Source organism: Oncorhynchus gorbuscha, linkage group LG14 (assembly GCF_021184085.1).
Source record: "Oncorhynchus gorbuscha isolate QuinsamMale2020 ecotype Even-year linkage group LG14, OgorEven_v1.0, whole genome shotgun sequence".
Taxonomy (NCBI): domain Eukaryota; kingdom Metazoa; phylum Chordata; class Actinopteri; order Salmoniformes; family Salmonidae; genus Oncorhynchus; species Oncorhynchus gorbuscha.
In genome coordinates, this window is record NC_060186.1 from 26,257,025 (window position 1) to 26,275,531 (window position 18,507).

Genomic DNA, 18,507 nt, shown 5'->3' on the forward strand with positions numbered 1-18,507 from the left:
GAGAAATAAGCTCATCAACTGCGTCTGCAGCAGACGTGATACACTCTGTCATGGCATTGAAGCGCCTGCTCAACAAAACTGCCCACACAGACCGTGGGGTTAACTTGGAAAAGTACTCTACTAGAGGCTGTGAACAAGCGATTCAGTGGCATCCTCTTTGAGCCTCTTTACTGTGTCTCCACCATGCTCGATGCTTGACGCCAGGTACAAGGTCCGCTACGTCCATGCAGACAAGAAACGGGGTTTACGTGAAATGTTACAGACACAGCTGGACAAGATGGAAATGGACACAGTGACAGTGAGCACAGAGGAAGAGAGGCCACGCACAAACAGAGCTGAAACTTGACTGAACAAATGAGCAATGAAACAGCACAGCAAATAAGTGAAATAAATAGGTTTTGATTATGTTTTACTGGTAATGGGGACATTCGTAAATGCCAAAAATATACATTTTGTGTGTGTGTGTGTGTGTGTGTGTGAGAACTATTTAACTCTACTAGAATGCTTATATTGCCGCTAACAGTTTTAATATCGGCATCGGCCAAAAATGTCATATCAGTACATCCCTAATGACATCGGCAGACAAATCCCTGGTATGATGCAAAATTACATATTTACTGCCCTAGTTATGTTGGTAACCAGCTTATAATCGCAATAAGGAATCTCGGGGGGTTTGTGGTATATGGCCAATATACCACGGTTGACGGCTGTATCCAGGCACTCTGTGTTGTGTAAGAACAACCCTGAGCCGTGGTATAATGGCCATATACCACACCTCCTCGGGCCTTATTGCTTAATTATATAACGTCCTGGGTAGGGCTGTGGTGGTCATGTCAGTCGGTGATTCTCAAGCAAAGAACTGCTGGTCTCACAGTAATTGCCACCGTTAATTAACATAAATACATTTACCATCTCCTGGTTTCCACGCATCGCCTACAAGCCACTGATGCAGAACTTTGCAACATCCATTTTTTTTAAAAATTCTAATAAATCCATGTATATAGCCAACACAATCGTAATAAATCTATGATTTATTTTAGACAGGTCTATTGAAAATGTAGCTTATTTCAGAAGAACAGAATATGGTACTCTGAGTTGTCCTTATGTCAGGTCCTGATCTGGCTAAGCCATATGGCTGTGGGCTACACTAATTAATTTACAAGACAAGATTTGATTAAAATTCCGTGGCATTATGTTATAGTATTACGATACTATCGAACATAGCTGAATATAATTGAAAGGACATTTTCTCCAAATTGTTTCAGAGGGAGTGCGCACATGCAGCTATTCTGTGTTGAGCAGTTAACAAAGAAACTGGTCTTTCTTTATGCTTCATTTAGAGTGATTTATTCATCTTCAGTTGTGACACAAACGTTGGGCTATAATGTCTTGATTTTTAATACATTCTAAGGCTGCATGATGCGACTCTAATGATGTTTCATGAAAGGCATGAGTTCTGCTTTGTTTCTTGTGCAGGCTGCACGCACTTCGTCCGTCTATCATTCACAATTTGTCAAGCACGTTATAATATTCTCACCAGGCCTCGAATTTCCCGGTGGCATCCCCCTTGTGTGGCCGTAATGCCTACTAAAAAATATCTATGTTCGCTCATTTATTTAAAAAAAAACTGAAATATCACATTTACGTAGGTATTCAGGCCCTTTACTCAGTACTTTGTTGAAGACCCTTTGACAGCGATTTCAGCCTAGAGTCTTCTTGGGTATGAAGCTACAAGCTTGTAACACCTGTATTTGGGAAGTTTCTCCCATTCTTCTCTGCAGATGCTCTCAAGCCCTGTCAGGTTGAATGGGGAGCGTCGCTGCACAGCTGTTTTCAGGTCTCTCCAGAGATGTTCGAACGGGTTCCAGGCTCTGGCCGGGCCACTCAAGGACATTGAGACTTCTCCTAAAGCCACTCCTGCGTTGTCTTGGCTATGTGCTTAGGGTCGTTGTCCTGTTGGAAGGTGAACCTTTGCCCCAGTCTGAGGTCCTGAGCGCTCTGGAGCAGGTTTTCATCAAGGATCTCTCTGTACTTTTCTCTGTTCATCTTTCCCTCGATCCTAACTTGTCTCCCAGTCCGCTGAAAAACATCCCCACAGCATAATGCTGCCACTACCGTGCTTCAACGTAGGGATGGTGTTGGCAAGGGGATGAGTTGTGCCTAGTTTCCTCCAGATGTGACGCTTGGCATTCAGGCCAAAGACTTCAGTCCTGGTTTCATCAGAACAGAGAATCTTGTTTCTCATGGTCCGAGGGTCCTTTAGGTGCAATTTGGCAAACTCCATGTAGGCTGTCATGTGACTTTTAATGAGGAGTGGCTTCTGTCTGGCCACTGTACCATAAAGGCCTGCTTGGTGGAGTGCTGCAGAGATAATTGTCCGTCTGGAAGGTTCTCCCATCTCAACAGAGGAACACTGGAGCTCTGTCAGAGTGACCAATGGGTTCTTGGTCACCTCCCTGACCAAGGCCTTTCTCCCCTGATTGCTCAGTTTGGCCGGGCGGCCATCTCTAGGAAGAGTCTTGGTGGTTCCAAACTTCTTCCATTTAAGAATGATGGAGGCCACTGTGTTCTTGGGGACCTTCAATGCTGCAGACATTTTTTGGTACCCTTCCCCAGATCTGTGCCTCGACACAATCCTGTCTCGGAGCTCTGTGGACAATTCCTTCGACCTCGTGGCTTGGTTTCTTCTCTGACATGCACTGTCAACTGTGGGACCTTATATAGAGAGGTGTGTGCCTTTCCAAATCATGTCCAATCAATTGAATTTACCCCAGGTGGACTCCAGTCAAGTCGTAGAAACATCTCAAGAATGAAAACCGGATGCACCTCAATTATGTATTTGTGTTTCTGTTCTGAAGGTAACTGTAAAGAGGATATCGTATTGTACCTGCCCAAACACAGCCCTCCCGGGCCCTCTGGTCATAAACACACACATTCAACTCTTTTTAAATCCACTGCCGCTGAGTGTGTGTTGCTGCCAATGCATACAGAGAGGCCTGGTGTGCCAAGCCAAGTCTAGAGTGGGGTTTCAGTGAGTGACTGTGTGTGTGTGCGTCACTATTGATGTGCCTCTCTGCGTGCCAAGGGAGTGGCTTCACCCCTCGTCTGGTTAATCATATAATGTCACTAGGCTGACATGGAGAGTGTGAGAAGGTCTTCTGCTAAGCATGAGAGTGATTGCGTTGTGACAGTGAGAGACTTGCATCCCATGTGGCACACTATTCCCTATGTAGTGCCCTGCACTACTTTTAACCAGAGCCCTACATTGGCTGAAAGTAGTTCTTGAAATAGGGTGCCATTTGGGACATAACCAGAGCGTGTGAGTGTCTGCTTAGGAGGCCAATACTGTAGACCATTGACACTTCACCCTGAGAACCATTGATCTGCTGGCCTGCCAATGGGGAGCTGGCTACATCCACTAGACGTCTATGGTCATTCAGCAGACACTTCACCTACACAGCCAACAGGGTTGTGTTCATTATCCATTCACACTTTCTCTCGTTCACTTACACTCATTCACTTAGCACAGACCTTCCTTGTTGTTGAGACATGGAGGAATGACCGGCATCTAACTCTGGCAACTGTTTCTTATCGAATATCGATCTTTTCACATGGTTATGTGGCAATGCAAGGAAGTCATTATTTCTGTGTGTGTGTGTGTGTGTGTGTGTGTGTGTGTGTGTGTGTGTGTGTGTGTGTGTGTGTGTGTGTGTGTGTGTGTGTGTGTGTTTGCATGCGTTCATGTGTATATGTGCACATTTGGCAGTAACGGTGTACTTGCTACTACTTTCCCTCTCTCTGCTCTCTGATAAAGAGATTAGAACAGAGAGCCGTGGTGCTTAGCTCTCTATTCCAGCTCTTCTAGTAAATCAAACGAGTAGAGTTCTACTGGTGCGTTCAGGGCATAGCCAGCCAGCTCTTAAATCAGGCCTGGCCAGCCAGAGTTATGACTCTCCACAGGTTGACCCAGTGTGTGTGCAGACCAGGGTATTGCGTGGTACTGAGCTGTACGCGGTACCAAGAGAAGTTGGCTCAACCGCAAGAAACGCCCGCCGCCCGCTGAGCCTGCTACCTCTACTTAAAAGCTCAATGCTTTCACCCTCTGTACTTCCTACCTCTCTCTCTCGCTCTCTCTCTCTCCGTCTATCACTGTCTTTACTCTCGCTCTCTCTTTTATACACTATTATTAGGATCCCGTTAGCCCGGCGCTAATGGCGACAGCTAGCCTTACTAGGTTCCAACACACAATGAAAAAGACATTACAGACAAAATAGTTATAATTTACTTACATTCTCTGTCCCCTTTCTGTCTCCCTCTATGAGCCAGAGAATACCTAGGAGTTTCAGTTGAGGTCACACTGCAGAGAAAAGTAACCTAAAATGACTGACGTCCTCAGACCAGGCCTGTGTGAATTACACTTTATTAAGCTTTTGTACTTTCAAAAGCTGCTCTTCATGAATTTGTGGACAGTCAGACATAGTTAGGGATGTGTTGTCTGAGAGCTATCCCTCGATGGCCTGCTCCTGGACCTGCTCCTGGACCTGCTCCTGGACCTGCTCCTGGACCTGCTCCTGGACCTGCTCCTGGACCTGCTCCTGGACCTGCTCCTGGACCTGCTCCTGGACCTGCTCCTGGACCTGCTCCTGCTCCTGGACCTGCTCCTGGACCTGCTCCTGGACCTGCTCCTGCTCCTGGACCTGCTCCTGGACCTGCTCCTGGACCTGGACCTGCTCCTGCTCTTGGACCTGCTCCTGGACCTGCTCCTGCTCCTGGACCTGCTCCTGGACCTGCTCCTGCTCTTGGACCTGCTCCTGGACCTGCTCCTGCTCCTGGACCTGCTCCTGGACCTGCTCCTGGACCTGCTCCTGGACCTGCTCCTGCTCTTGGACCTGCTCCTGGACCTGCTCCTGGACCTGCTCCTGCTCTTGGACCTGCTCCTGGACCTGCTCCTGGACCTGCTCCTGCTCTTGGACCTGCTCCTGGACCTGCTCCGGGACCTGCTCCTGCTCTTGGACCTGCTCCTGCTCTTGGACCTGCTCCTGCTCTTGGACCTGTTGCTCTGGACCTGTTCCTGGACCTGCTCCTGCTCTTGGACCTGCTCCTGCTCTTGGACCTGCTCCTGCTCTTGGACCTGCTCCTGCTCTTGGACCTGCTCCTGGACCTGCTCCTGGACCTGCTCCTGCTCCTGGACCTGCTCCTGGACCTGCTCCTGGACCTGCTCCTGGACCTGCTTCTGCTCTTGGACCTGCTCCTGCTCTTGGACCTGCTCCTGCTCTTGGACCTGCTCCTGCTCTTGGACCTGCTCCTGCTCTTGGACCTGCTCCTGCTCTTGGACCTGCTCCTGCTCCTGGATCTGCTCCTGGACCTGCTCCTGGACCTGCTCCTGCTCTTGGACCTGCTCCTGCTCTTGGACCTGCTCCTGCTCTTGGACCTGCTCCTGCTCTTGGACCTGCTCCTGGATCTGCTTCTGCTCTTGGACCTGCTCCTGGATCTGCTTCTGCTCTTGGACCTGCTCCTGGATCTGCTTCTGCTCCTGGACTCTGCTTCTGGCAGAACAGTTGAAACTGGAGCAGCAGCACGGCCAGGTGGACTGCGGACAGCAAGGAGTCATCATGCCAGGTAGTCCTGAGGCATGGTTCTAGAGTTCAGGTCCTCCGAGAGAGAGAAAGAGAGAATTAGAGAGAGCATACTTAAATTCACACAGGACACTGGATAAGACAGGAGAAGTACTCCAGATATAACAAACTGACCCTAGCCCCCCTGACACATAAACTACTGCAGCATAAATACTGGAGAATCTGCTCCTGGATCTGCTCCTGGACTTGCTCCTGCTCCTAGATCTGCTCCTGGATCTGCTCCTGCTCCTAGATCTGCTCCTGGATCTGCTCCTGCTCCTAGATCTGCTCCTGGATCTGTTCCTGCTCCTGGATCTGCTCCTGGACCTGCTCCTGGACCTGCTTCTGCTCCTGGACTTGGATCTGCTTCTGCTCCTGGACTTGCTCCTGGACCTGCACCTGGATCTGCTTCTGCTCCTGGACTTGCTCCTAGATTTAATCCTGGATCTGCTCCTGTTTCTGTGCCTGCTTCTGGATCTGCTCCTGCTCCTGGATCTGCTCCTGGATCTGCTTCTGGATCTGCTTCTGCTACTGGATCTGCTCCTGGATCTGCTCCTGGACTTGCTCCTGGATCTGCTCCTGTTCCTGGATCTGCTCCTGGATCCGCTCCAGCTCCTGGATCTGCTCCTGGATCTGCTTCTGGATCTGCTTCTGCTACTGGATCTGCTCCTGGACCTGCTCCTGGATCTGCTCCTGTTCCTGGATCTGCTCCTGGACTTGCTCCTGGATCTGCTCCTGTATCTGCTCCTGCTCCTGGATCTGCTCCTGCTCCTGGACTTGCTCCTGGATCCACTCCTGCTCCTGTACTTTCTCCTGCTCCTGGATCTGCTCCTGGATCTGCTCCTGCTCCTGGATCTGCTCCTGGATCTGCTTCTGGATCTGCTTCTGCTACTGGATCTGCTCCTGGATCTGCTCCTGGACTTGCTCCTGCTCCTGGATCTGCTCCTGGATCTGCTCCTGTTCCTGGATCTGCTCCTGGACTTGCTCCTGGATCTGCTCCTGGATCTGCTCCTGCTCCTGGATCTGCTCCTGGATCTACTCCTGCTCCTGGATCTGCTCCTGCTCTTGGATCTGCTCCTGCTCCTGGATCTGCTCCTGGATCTATTCCTGCTCCTGGATCTGCTCCTGCTCCTGGATCTGCTTCTGCTCCTGGACTTGCTCCTGGATCCACTCCTGCTCCTGGATCCACTCCTGCTCCTGGATCTGCTCCTGCTCCTGGACTTGCTCCTGGATCTGCCTCTGCTCCTGGACATGCTCCTGGATCTGCTTCTGCTCCTGGACATGCTCCTAGATCTGCTCCTGGACTTGCTCCTAGATCTGCTCCTGGACATGCTCCTGGATCTGTTCCTGGACTTGCTCCTGGATCTGCTCCTGGACCTGTACCTGCACCTGCTCCTGGATCTGCTTCTGCTCCTGGACCTGCTCCTGGACCTTATAGCCCTTCGTGCATCAGCTGATATCTCAAAGTGCTGTACAGAAACCCAGCCTAAAACCCCAAACAGCGAGCAATGCAGGTGTAGAAGCACGTTGACTAGGAAAAACTCCCTAGAAAGGCCAAAACCTAGGAAGAAACGTAGAGAGGAACCAGGCTATGAGGAGTCATAGGCAGAACAATTGAAACTGGAGCACGGCCAGGTGGACTGGGGACAGCAAGCAGTCATCATGCCAGGTAGTCCTGAGGCATGGTCCTAGGGCTCAGGTCCTCCGATAGAGAGAAAGAGAGAATTAGAGAGAGCATACTTAAATTCACACAGGACACCGGATAAGACAGGGGAAGTACTCCAGATATAACAAACTGATCCTAGCCCCCCTGACACATAAACTACTGCAGCATAAATACTGGATGATCTGCTCCTGGATCTGCTCCTGGACTTGCTCCTGCTCCTGGATTTGCTCCTGGACCTGCACCTGCTCCTGGATCTACTCCTGCTCCTAGACTTTCTCCTGCTCCTGGACTTGCTCCTGCTCCCGGATCTGCTCCTGGATCTGCTCCTGGACTTGCTCCTGCTCCTGGATTTGCTCCTGGACCTGCACCTGCTCCTGGACATGCACCTGCTCCTGGATCTGCTCCTGCTCCTGGACTTGCTCCTGCTCCTGGATCTACTCCTGCTCCTAGACTTTCTCCTGCTCCTGGACTTGCTCCTGCTCCCGGATCTGCTCCTGGATCTGCTCCTGGACATGCACCTGCTCCTGGATCTGCTCCTGCTCCTGGACTTGCTCCTGCTCCTGGATCTGCTTCAGCTCCTGGACTTGCTTCTGCTCCTGGATCTGCTCCTGGATCTGCTCCTGGACTTGCTCCTGCTCCTGGATCTGCTCCTGGATCTGCTCCTGGACCTGCACCTGCTCCTGCACCTGCTCCTGGATCTGCTCCTGGACTTGCTCCTGCTCCTGGATCTGCTCCTGGATCTGGTCCTGGACCTGCTCCTGGATCAGCTACTGGACCTGCTCCTACTCCTGGATCTCATCCTGCTCCTGGACTTGCTCCTGGACTTGCTCCTGCTCCCGGATATGCTCCTGGACCTGCTCCTGGATCTGCTCCTGCTCCTGGACTTGCTCCTGCTCCTGGATTTGTTCCTGCTCCCGGATCTGCTCCTGGATCTGCTCCTGGACCTGCTCCTGGACTTGCTCCTGGATCTGCTCCTGGATCTTCTCCTGGATCTGCTCCTGCTCCTGGATCTGCTCCTGCTCCTGGATCTTCTCCAGCTGCTGGACCACGTCTGCCTGCCATTCAACAGCCCATCCTCCCCATTGTCACACTTCCACAGGAAAGGGATCAAATACCCTCACTGCTAGACACACACTGTCCCTATTAATCCGTGTGTGTGTGTGTGTGTGTGTGTGTGTGTGTGTGTGTGTGTGTGTGTGTGTGTGTGTGTGTGTGTGTGTGTGTGTGTGTGTGTGTGTGTGTGTGTGTGTGTGTGTGTGTGTGTGTGTGTGAGAGAGAGAAAGAGAGGGAAAGACCACTCTGTTAGAGAAATTCTAGGAAGAGAGTGTAACGAGGTCAGAAGCACACTGTAGTTTAGAGAGGTCTTTATGTGGAAAATGTTCGTGTTTTGAAGGTGGGGTAGTGATAGTGCTGATAGAGGTGTTTGTGTCCTGGTAAATGTGCCACCCTAGTACCGCTCTGACCTAAAATGGAGCTCGTCCTCTGTTTCGCTCACACTTTCTCTTGTTTTTCTCTCATTTTTTTTCTCTTTCCACTTCTTTCTATTTTTAACTATCGTCTCCCTCTCTGTTTCTGTATTTCTTCCCTCCCACCGTCTGTCTGCCCACCATAGTGTCCTGTTGCTTTAAAGTTATTTGTCACTGATAAACTGTGTGTGATAAACACTGCCAGCCACTCAATCTCTTTTTCTTTCTCTCTCATTCTCCCCCTCTCATTCCCTCCCTCTCATTCCCTCCCTCTTATTATCCCCTTCTCATTCCCTCCCCCTCTCATTCTCCCCCTCTCATTCCCTCACTCTCATTCCCTCCCTCTTATTATGCCCTTCTCATTCCCTCCCCTCGTATTCTCCCCCTTTCATTCCCTCCCTCTTATTCTCCCCTCTCATTCCCTCCCTCCCTCTCATTCTCCTCCTCATTACCTCTTTCCCTCTCATTCCCTCCCTCCCTCTCATTCTTCCCTCCCTCTCATTCTCCCCCTCTCATTCCCTTCCTCCCACTCATTCCCTCACTCTCATTCCCTCCCTTCCTCTCATTCCCTCCCTTCCTCTCATTCCCTCCCTCTCATTCTCCCCCTCTCATTCCCTCCCTCTCATTCTCCCCCTCTCATTCCCTCCCTCTCATTCTCCCCCTCTCATTCCCTCCCTCTCATTCCCTCCCTCTCATTCCCTCCCTCTCATTCCCTCCCTCTCATTCTTCCCCTCTCATTCCCTCCCTCCCTCTCATTCTTCCCTCCCTCTCATTCTCCCCCTCTCATTCCCTTCCTCCCACTCATTCCCTCACTCTCATTCCCTCCCTCCCTCTCATTCCCTCCCTCTCATTCTCCCCTCTCATTCCCTCCCTCTCATTCTCCCCCTCTCATTCTCCCCCTCTCATTCCCTCCCTCTCATTCTCCCCCTCTCATTCCCTCCCTCTCATTCCCTCCCTCTCATTCTCCCCCTCTCATTCCCTCCCTCTCATTCCCTCCCTCTCATTCCCTCCCTCTCATTCTCCCCTCTCATTCCCTCCCTCTCATTCCCTCCCTCTCATTCCCTCCCTCCCTCTCATTCTCTCCCTCTCTTCTAGCCCGGTCTTTAGGCACCCAGGATTAAAACCTTTCCTATCTTCTGTGAACTCTGTGGTCATCTGCATTGTGATCTGTAGTTAGTTATTGTAGGGGCAAGTTCTTTACTCTTCATCTGAGTTATGATCTGTAGTTAGTTATTGTAGGGGCAAGTTCTTTACTCTTCATCTGGGTTATGATCTGTAGTTAGTTATTGTAGGGGCAAGTTCCTTACTCTTCATCTGAGTTATGATCTGTAGTTAGTTATTGTAGGGGCAAGTTCTTTACTCTTCATCTGAGTTGTGATATGTAGTTAGTTATTGTAGGGGCAAGTTCTTTACTCTTCATCTGAGTTATGATCTGTAGTTAGTTTTTGTATGGGTGGATGTCGACTATGGCAGACCCCGCACCTCTCTGATTCAGAGGGGTTGGGTTAAATACGGAAGACACTTTTCAGTTGAAAGCATTCAGTTGTACGACTGACTAGGTCTCCCCCTTTCCCTTTACCTCTGTACTGTTTTCCAGGGAGAGAGAGAGAGATAGGTAATCAACTCATCTGTGGTCTCAGGCCAAGCTGTGGAGTAAATACACTGTGAGAAAATACTGGTCTTTTCACACAAGACCACTGCTTGGCTTTTGTTAGAGGAAATAGTTCAGCAAATGAGCTTTTACACGGCGATTAAACCCAAGGAGTTTAATCCGATTTTCTAAACTGATCTTAATTTCTCTCAGATCAACATTCATAGGCCGGAGCCCTTAATCAGGAGAATTGCTCTAATCAGTGTCTGTTTTGACCTAGTTCACCTCATAGCTTTTTACGGTTTAGGTTGCATTCAATGAGTAAAACATTCTTTTTAAAAGAAGGGCAACTTCTTCATGCCTCCATTAATGATGTATGTTGTTTTTACTTCCTGTAATAATCATGTGACCTATGACCTCTGTGTTCCAGCCCAACATCGGTCGTCTGGGGATCCCCCATGGGCCCTCGGGTGAGAAGGTGGCTGTGGTTGCTGTGGACGACTGTGACATCGCCATGGCAGTTCGCTTTGGCAACCAGATCAGCAATTACTCCTGTGCTGCCCAGGGCACCCAGACCGGACAGAAAAAGTGAGTGTCTCTCTCTCTCTCTCTCTCTCTGTCTCCCTCTCTCCCTCCCCCTCTGTCTTCAGGTTCTTTCCACTACCATTAGTGAGACTACCATTAGTGAGACTAATGTGTGTTAGGCTAAGGAGTCAGTGTTGTAACTGCAGGACTGATTTCCAGTCACCTCCATTACACCAGATTACCTTGCCTTTTCACTCTCTTAATCTCTCAGGATTGACATGCTCTCAGTTTTCAGACAAATCTCTCAGACATAGCCTCTTACACAGCCTAACGTGGCTTAACTTTTACAATTCTATCTTTCAGACGGTTCCCTACAGCAACTAATTGTTTCTGTATCTGAAACCAACATCCTTTTCAGATTAGGGACGTTAGGCAAGGCAGCGAGCTAGAACACATTTAGGAAAAGGAGAAAAACGCATCAAAGGAACGAGGTTAATGAGGCTGCATTCTTTTAGAACCGGTCGCTCCAACATGATTGGCTCAGAGCTCTTCTCCAGTTTGACTCTTGAGGTCGACACCCGGGCTTTTAGGTGGAAGTTACCGCGCGCGCGCACACACGCACGCACGCACGCGCACGTACACACGCACGCACACGCATCTATCTTTTTTTTACCTGACCTCACCCCAGTTGCTTCTCCTGAAGTGAGAGGCAACACTCGTTCGACACATACTTTGTGGAACACCGCACGAGTTCACGTGGCGTTTTTTGGGCCATTATGACGTCGCACTTTTGCCGTATTCAAATAGATCATTTAAAAAAAAAAAATGTTATGCATCGCTATTGCGTCACGATAATTCACGTTAAACCCCTGGGCGTTTGATGTTTAGAGGCTTGTGTGTAAGCCTGCGTCTTTGCTGCCTGCTAAGTCTTCTGGGCTGTTGTAGTGTTAGAGGATGAGAAATGAATCAAGCTAGCTCGCTGGGTTACAGTGGCTTTGTCCTTACAGTCAACCAGGCATGTGACAAATAACCTTTTTGCAGGGTAACCATACTACTCACACCACCAGTAGCCTGGAGTAGTCCCCTTTGGGAAATGTAAGAACCTTCGAGGAACACTTTGGTGTCTGTCACCGGCACTGTGTATTGAAACCTGTCATTGCATTCAGTTGAAATTTTTATTTTCGCTTAAGTCCATTACCCATCAGTTGGCACTTTGTTGGTGCATCTTTAGATCCTTATCCTATGGGGACTGGGGCGCCATTTTGGATCCAGAAGCATTAGATGACCTCTGAGCTACAAGTGCCATTTTGTCTCCGTTCTGACCCAGTTTCCTGTACTCTCCCCTGCAGATCATTGGACCTGACAGGGCCGCTGCTGCTGGGGGGTGTTCCCAACCTGCCCGAGGACTTCCCTGTGAGGAACAGAGACTTTGTGGGCTGCATGAGGAACCTGAGCATCGACAGCCAACCCACCGACATGGCCAGCTTCATCGCTAACAACGGAACCACTGCAGGTAACAACGTTCTGTTTGTTCACTCGTTGTTCGGCGGCCGGCCGGCCGGCCGTCCAACCATTAATTTATTCATTCATCCATCTATTAATTCATTCATTCATAGATGCATATAGTTTTGTTCATCTTTACTCAGGTTAACTGTGTGGTTTGTATCCTGCTACTGATTGACATCTATTACGACCCGTGTAGGCTGTCCTGCCAGGAGGAACTTCTGTACTAAGGATTTGTGTCAGAACAGAGGAGTGTGTGTCAACAAGTGGAACACCTACAGCTGTGACTGTCCTCTGGGCTACGGGGGCAAGAACTGCGAACAAGGTGAGGGTGTGTGTGTAGCTGATGGGAAATGGCTAACTAGTTAGCGGTGCACGCTAGTAGTGTTCCATCAGTGACGTCAATTGCTCTGAGACCTAGAAGCAGTTGTTTCCCTTGCCGTGCAGGGGCCACGGCTTTTGGTTGAGCGATAGGTAACAGTGCTTTGTGGGTGACTGTTATCAATGTGTTCAGGAGGGTCCCTGATTCGAGCCCAGGTTGGGGCAAGGAGAGGGACGGAAGCAATACTGTTACGTGTGTGTGTGTTTCAAGATGGCATAAGGACCTGCAGCCGTGCATGTTACAGTGAGGGTCCCTCATTTTGAATATCTGGGTCGACATCTGTATGCGTCAGTGTGAACAGGGCTTGTTTGTGTTGCAGTTGATTGCATAAGGAAGTGAGGAAGGACACTGGAGTTAATGTGGCTTAGCTTCCTGTGAAGGAAGTGTATTTTCAGAGAGCGATCAAGCAAGGTGTGAGAGCGCGTGTGTGTGTGAAAGAAGTGTATTTTCTTTTTTAGATAGCGATCAAGCAAGGTGTGTGAAGGAAGTGTATTTTCAGATAGCTATCAAGCAGGGTGTGAGAGCGTGTGTGTGTGAAGGAAGTGTATTTTCAGATAGCGATCAAGCAAGGTGTGAGTGCGTGTGTGTGTGGAAGGAAGTGTATCTACGGATAGATATCCTACAGGAATCTGAGTTGACTGGTCATTACTGACTCGTACACGTGCTCTGCAAATCAAATCAAATGTTATTTGTCACATGCGCCGAATACAACAGGTGTATTACAGTGAAATGCTTACTTACAAGCCCTTAACCAACAGAAAGTTCAATAAATAGGGATGACAAAATATTTACTAAATAAAGTTTTTAAAAATCTAATCAATCAAAAAGTAATATATACAGGGGGTACTGGTACAGAGTCAATGTGGAGGTTATATACAGGGGGTACTGGTACAGAGTCAATGTGGAGGCTATATACAGGGGGTACTGGTACAGAGTCAATGTGGAGGCTATATACAGGGGGTACCGGTACAGAGTCAATGTGGAGGTTATATACAGGGTGTACCGGTACAGAGTCAATGTGGAGGTTATATACAGGGGGTACCGGTACAGAGTCAATGTGGAGGCTATATACAGGGGGTACTGGTACAGAGTCAATGTGGAGGTTATATACAGGGGGTACTGGTACAGAGTCAATGTGGAGGCTATATACAGGGGGTACTGGTACAGTGTCAATGTGGAGGCTATATACAGGGGGTACCGGTACAGAGTCAATGTGGAGGTTATATACAGGGGGTACCGGTACAGAGTCAATGTGGAGGCTATATACAGGGGGTACTGGTACAGAGTCAATGTGGAGGTTATATACAGGGGGTACTGGTACAGAGTCAATGTGGAGGTTATATACAGGGGGTACTGGTACAGAGTCAATGTGGAGGCTATATACAGGGGGTACCGGTACAGAGTCAATGTGGAGGTTATATACAGGGGGTACTGGTACAGAGTCAATGTGGAGGCTATATACAGGGGGTACCGGTACAGAGTCAATGTGGAGGTTATATACAGGGGGTACCGGTACAGAGTCAATGTGGAGGCTATATACAGGGGGTACTGGTACAGAGTCAATGTGGAGGTTATATACAGGGGGTACTGGTACAGAGTCAATGTGGAGGTTATATACAGGGGGTACTGGTACAGAGTCAATGTGGAGGCTATATACAGGGGGTACTGGTACAGAGTCAATGTGGAGGTTATATACAGGGGGTACTGGTACAGAGTCAATGTGGAGGTTATATACAGGGGGTAGTGGTACAGAGTCAAGTGGAGGCTATATACAGGGTGTACTGGTACAGAGTCAATGTAGAGGCTATATACAGGGTGTTACGGTACAGAGTCAATGTAGAGGCTATATACAGGGTGTACTGGTACAGAGTCAATGTAGAGGCTATATACAGGGTGTTACGGTACAGAGTCAATGTAGAGGCTATATACAGGGGGTACAGGTACAGAGTCAATGTAGAGGCTATATACAGGGTGTACTGGTACAGAGTCAATGTAGAGGCTATATACAGGAGGTACAGGTACAGAGTCAATGTGGAGGTTATATACAGGGGGTACTGGTACAGAGTCAATGTGGAGGTTATATACAGGGGGTACTGGTACAGAGTCAATGTGGAGGTTATATACAGGGGGTACTGGTACAGAGTCAATGTGGAGGCTATATACAGGGTGTACTGGTACAGAGTCAATGTGGAGGCTATATACAGGGGGTACTGGTACAGAGTCAATGTGGAGGCTATATACAGGGGGTACTGGTACAGAGTCAAGTGGAGGCTATATACAGGGTGTACTGGTACAGAGTCAATGTAGAGGCTATATACAGGGGGTACTGGTACAGAGTCAGTGTAGAGGCTATATACAGGGTGTACTGGTACAGAGTCAATGTAGAGGCTATATACAGGGTGTTACGGTACAGAGTCAATGTGGAGGCTATATACAGGGGGTACTGGTACAGAGTCAATGTAGAGGCTATATACAGGGTGTACTGGTACAGAGTCAATGTAGAGGCTATATACAGGGTGTACTGGTACAGAGTCAATGTGGAGGCTATATACAGGGGGTACTGGTACAGAGTCAATGTAGAGGCTATATACAGGGTGTACTGGTACAGAGTCAAAGTGGTGGCTATATACAGGGGGTACTGGTACAGAGTCAATGTAGAGGCTATATACAGGGTGTTACGGTACAGAGTCAATGTAGAGGCTATATACAGGAGGTACTGGTACAGAGTCAATGTAGAGGCTATATACAGGGTGTACTGGTACAGAGTCAATGTGGAGGCTATATACAGGGGGTACTGGTACAGAGTCAATGTAGAGGCTATATACAGGGTGTACTGGTACAGAGTCAATGTAGAGGCTATATACAGGGTGTACTGGTACAGAGTCAATGTAGAGGCTATATACAGGGTGTTACGGTACAGAGTCAATGTAGAGGCTATATACAGGGTGTTACGGTACAGAGTCAATGTAGAGGCTATATACAGGGGGTACAGGTACAGAGTCAATGTAGAGGCTATATACAGGGTGTACTGGTACAGAGTCAATGTAGAGGCTATATACAGGGTGTTACAGTACAGAGTCAATGTAGAGGCTATATACAGGGTGTACTGGTACAGAGTCAATGTGGAGGCTATATACAGGGGGTACTGGTACAGAGTCAATGTAGAGGCTATATACAGGGTGTACTGGTACAGAGTCAATGTAGAGGCTATATACAGGGTGTTACGGTACAGAGTCAATGTAGAGGCTATATACAGGGGGTACAGGTACAGAGTCAATGTGGAGGCTATATACAGGGGGTACTGGTACAGAGTCAATGTGGAGGTTATATACAGGGGGTACTGGTACAGAGTCAATGTGGAGGTTATATACAGGGGGTACTGGTACAGAGTCAATGTGGAGGCTATATACAGGGGGTACTGGTACAGAGTCAATGTGGAGGTTATATACAGGGGGTACTGGTACAGAGTCAATGTGGAGGTTATATACAGGGGGTAGTGGTACAGAGTCAAGTGGAGGCTATATACAGGGTGTACTGGTACAGAGTCAATGTAGAGGCTATATACAGGGTGTTACGGTACAGAGTCAATGTAGAGGCTATATACAGGGGGTACAGGTACAGAGTCAATGTAGAGGCTATATACAGGGTGTACTGGTACAGAGTCAATGTAGAGGCTATATACAGGAGGTACAGGTACAGAGTCAATGTGGAGGTTATATACAGGGGGTACTGGTACAGAGTCAATGTGGAGGTTATATACAGGGGGTACTGGTACAGAGTCAATGTGGAGGTTATATACAGGGGGTACTGGTACAGAGTCAATGTGGAGGCTATATACAGGGTGTACTGGTACAGAGTCAATGTGGAGGCTATATACAGGGGGTACTGGTACAGAGTCAATGTGGAGGCTATATACAGGGGGTACTGGTACAGAGTCAAGTGGAGGCTATATACAGGGTGTACTGGTACAGAGTCAATGTAGAGGCTATATACAGGGGGTACTGGTACAGAGTCAGTGTAGAGGCTATATACAGGGTGTACTGGTACAGAGTCAATGTAGAGGCTATATACAGGGTGTTACGGTACAGAGTCAATGTGGAGGCTATATACAGGGGGTACTGGTACAGAGTCAATGTAGAGGCTATATACAGGGTGTACTGGTACAGAGTCAATGTAGAGGCTATATACAGGGTGTACTGGTACAGAGTCAATGTGGAGGCTATATACAGGGGGTACTGGTACAGAGTCAATGTAGAGGCTATATACAGGGTGTACTGGTACAGAGTCAAAGTGGTGGCTATATACAGGGGGTACTGGTACAGAGTCAATGTAGAGGCTATATACAGGGTGTTACGGTACAGAGTCAATGTAGAGGCTATATACAGGGGGTACTGGTACAGAGTCAATGTAGAGGCTATATACAGGGTGTACTGGTACAGAGTCAATGTGGAGGCTATATACAGGGGTACTGGTACAGAGTCAATGTAGAGGCTATATACAGGGTGTACTGGTACAGAGTCAATGTAGAGGCTATATACAGGGTGTACTGGTACAGAGTCAATGTAGAGGCTATATACAGGGTGTTACGGTACAGAGTCAATGTAGAGGCTATATACAGGGTGTTACGGTACAGAGTCAATGTAGAGGCTATATACAGGGGGTACAGGTACAGAGTCAATGTAGAGGCTATATACAGGGTGTACTGGTACAGAGTCAATGTAGAGGCTATATACAGGGTGTTACAGTACAGAGTCAATGTAGAGGCTATATACAGGGTGTACTGGTACAGAGTCAATGTGGAGGCTATATACAGGGGGTACTGGTACAGAGTCAATGTAGAGGCTATATACAGGGTGTACTGGTACAGAGTCAATGTAGAGGCTATATACAGGGTGTTACGGTACAGAGTCAATGTAGAGGCTATATACAGGGGGTACAGGTACAGAGTCAATGTAGAGGCTATATACAGGGTGTTACGGTACAGAGTCAATGTAGAGGCTATATACAGGGGGTACCAATACAGATTCATTGTGCGGGGGTACAGTATAGTCAAGGTCATTTGTAAAGTTACTACATATAGATAATAAATGGCGAATAGCAGCAGTGTAAAAACAAAGGGGGGTCAATGTAAATAGTCAGAGTGGCCATTTGATTAGATGATCAGCAGTCTTATGGCTTGGGGGTAGAAGATGTTAATGAGCCTTTTGGACCTTGCCGTGCGGTAGCAGAGAGAACAGGCTATGACTTGGGTGTAGAAGATGTTAATGAGCCTTTTGGACCTTGCCGTGCGGTAGCAGAGAGAACAGGCTATGACTTGGGTGACTGGAGTCTTTGACATTTTTTGGGGGGGCCTTCCTCTGACACCGCATATAGATCCTGGATGTCAGGAAGCCTGGCCCCAGTGATGTACTGGGCCGTACACACTACCCTCTGTAGCGCCTTACGGTCAGATGCCGAGCAGTTGCCAAACCAGGCGGTGGCGCAACCGGTCAGGATGCTCTCGATGGTTCAGCTGTAGGGCTATTAGAGGACCTGAGGATCTGCGGCAGCTAGATGTTCATATAATAGTCAAACTTAGAACGTAGCCTGAAGAGCTGTTGTCTATTTCACTCATGAGACAAAGACCAACTCTGACTCATATCATTGCTGGAGATCAAGAGACGGGAACACACACACGGACCCTGTGGTTGCTCCCTTGTTGCTGAGCCAGATTGTTTACATGGAGCAGACCACAGAGCTCCTGTAATGTGTGTATACAC

The 18,507-nt window shown here is 48.7% G+C and overlaps 1 protein-coding gene across 4 annotated transcripts in view; it reads left to right on the plus strand.

Moving 5' to 3' along the window:
- celsr1a (cadherin EGF LAG seven-pass G-type receptor 1a) overlaps positions 1-18,507 on the plus strand; it is a 135,030-nt gene that overhangs the window by 81,307 nt on the left and 35,216 nt on the right. For all 4 annotated transcript variants that reach the window (XM_046297656.1, XM_046297652.1, XM_046297653.1 and 1 more), the window contains exons 8-10: positions 10,769-10,926; positions 12,213-12,376; positions 12,566-12,691. In XM_046297656.1, the coding sequence (XP_046153612.1) occupies positions 10,769-10,926; positions 12,213-12,376; positions 12,566-12,691 (448 nt within the window). The remainder of the gene's footprint in view (positions 1-10,768; positions 10,927-12,212; positions 12,377-12,565; positions 12,692-18,507) is intronic.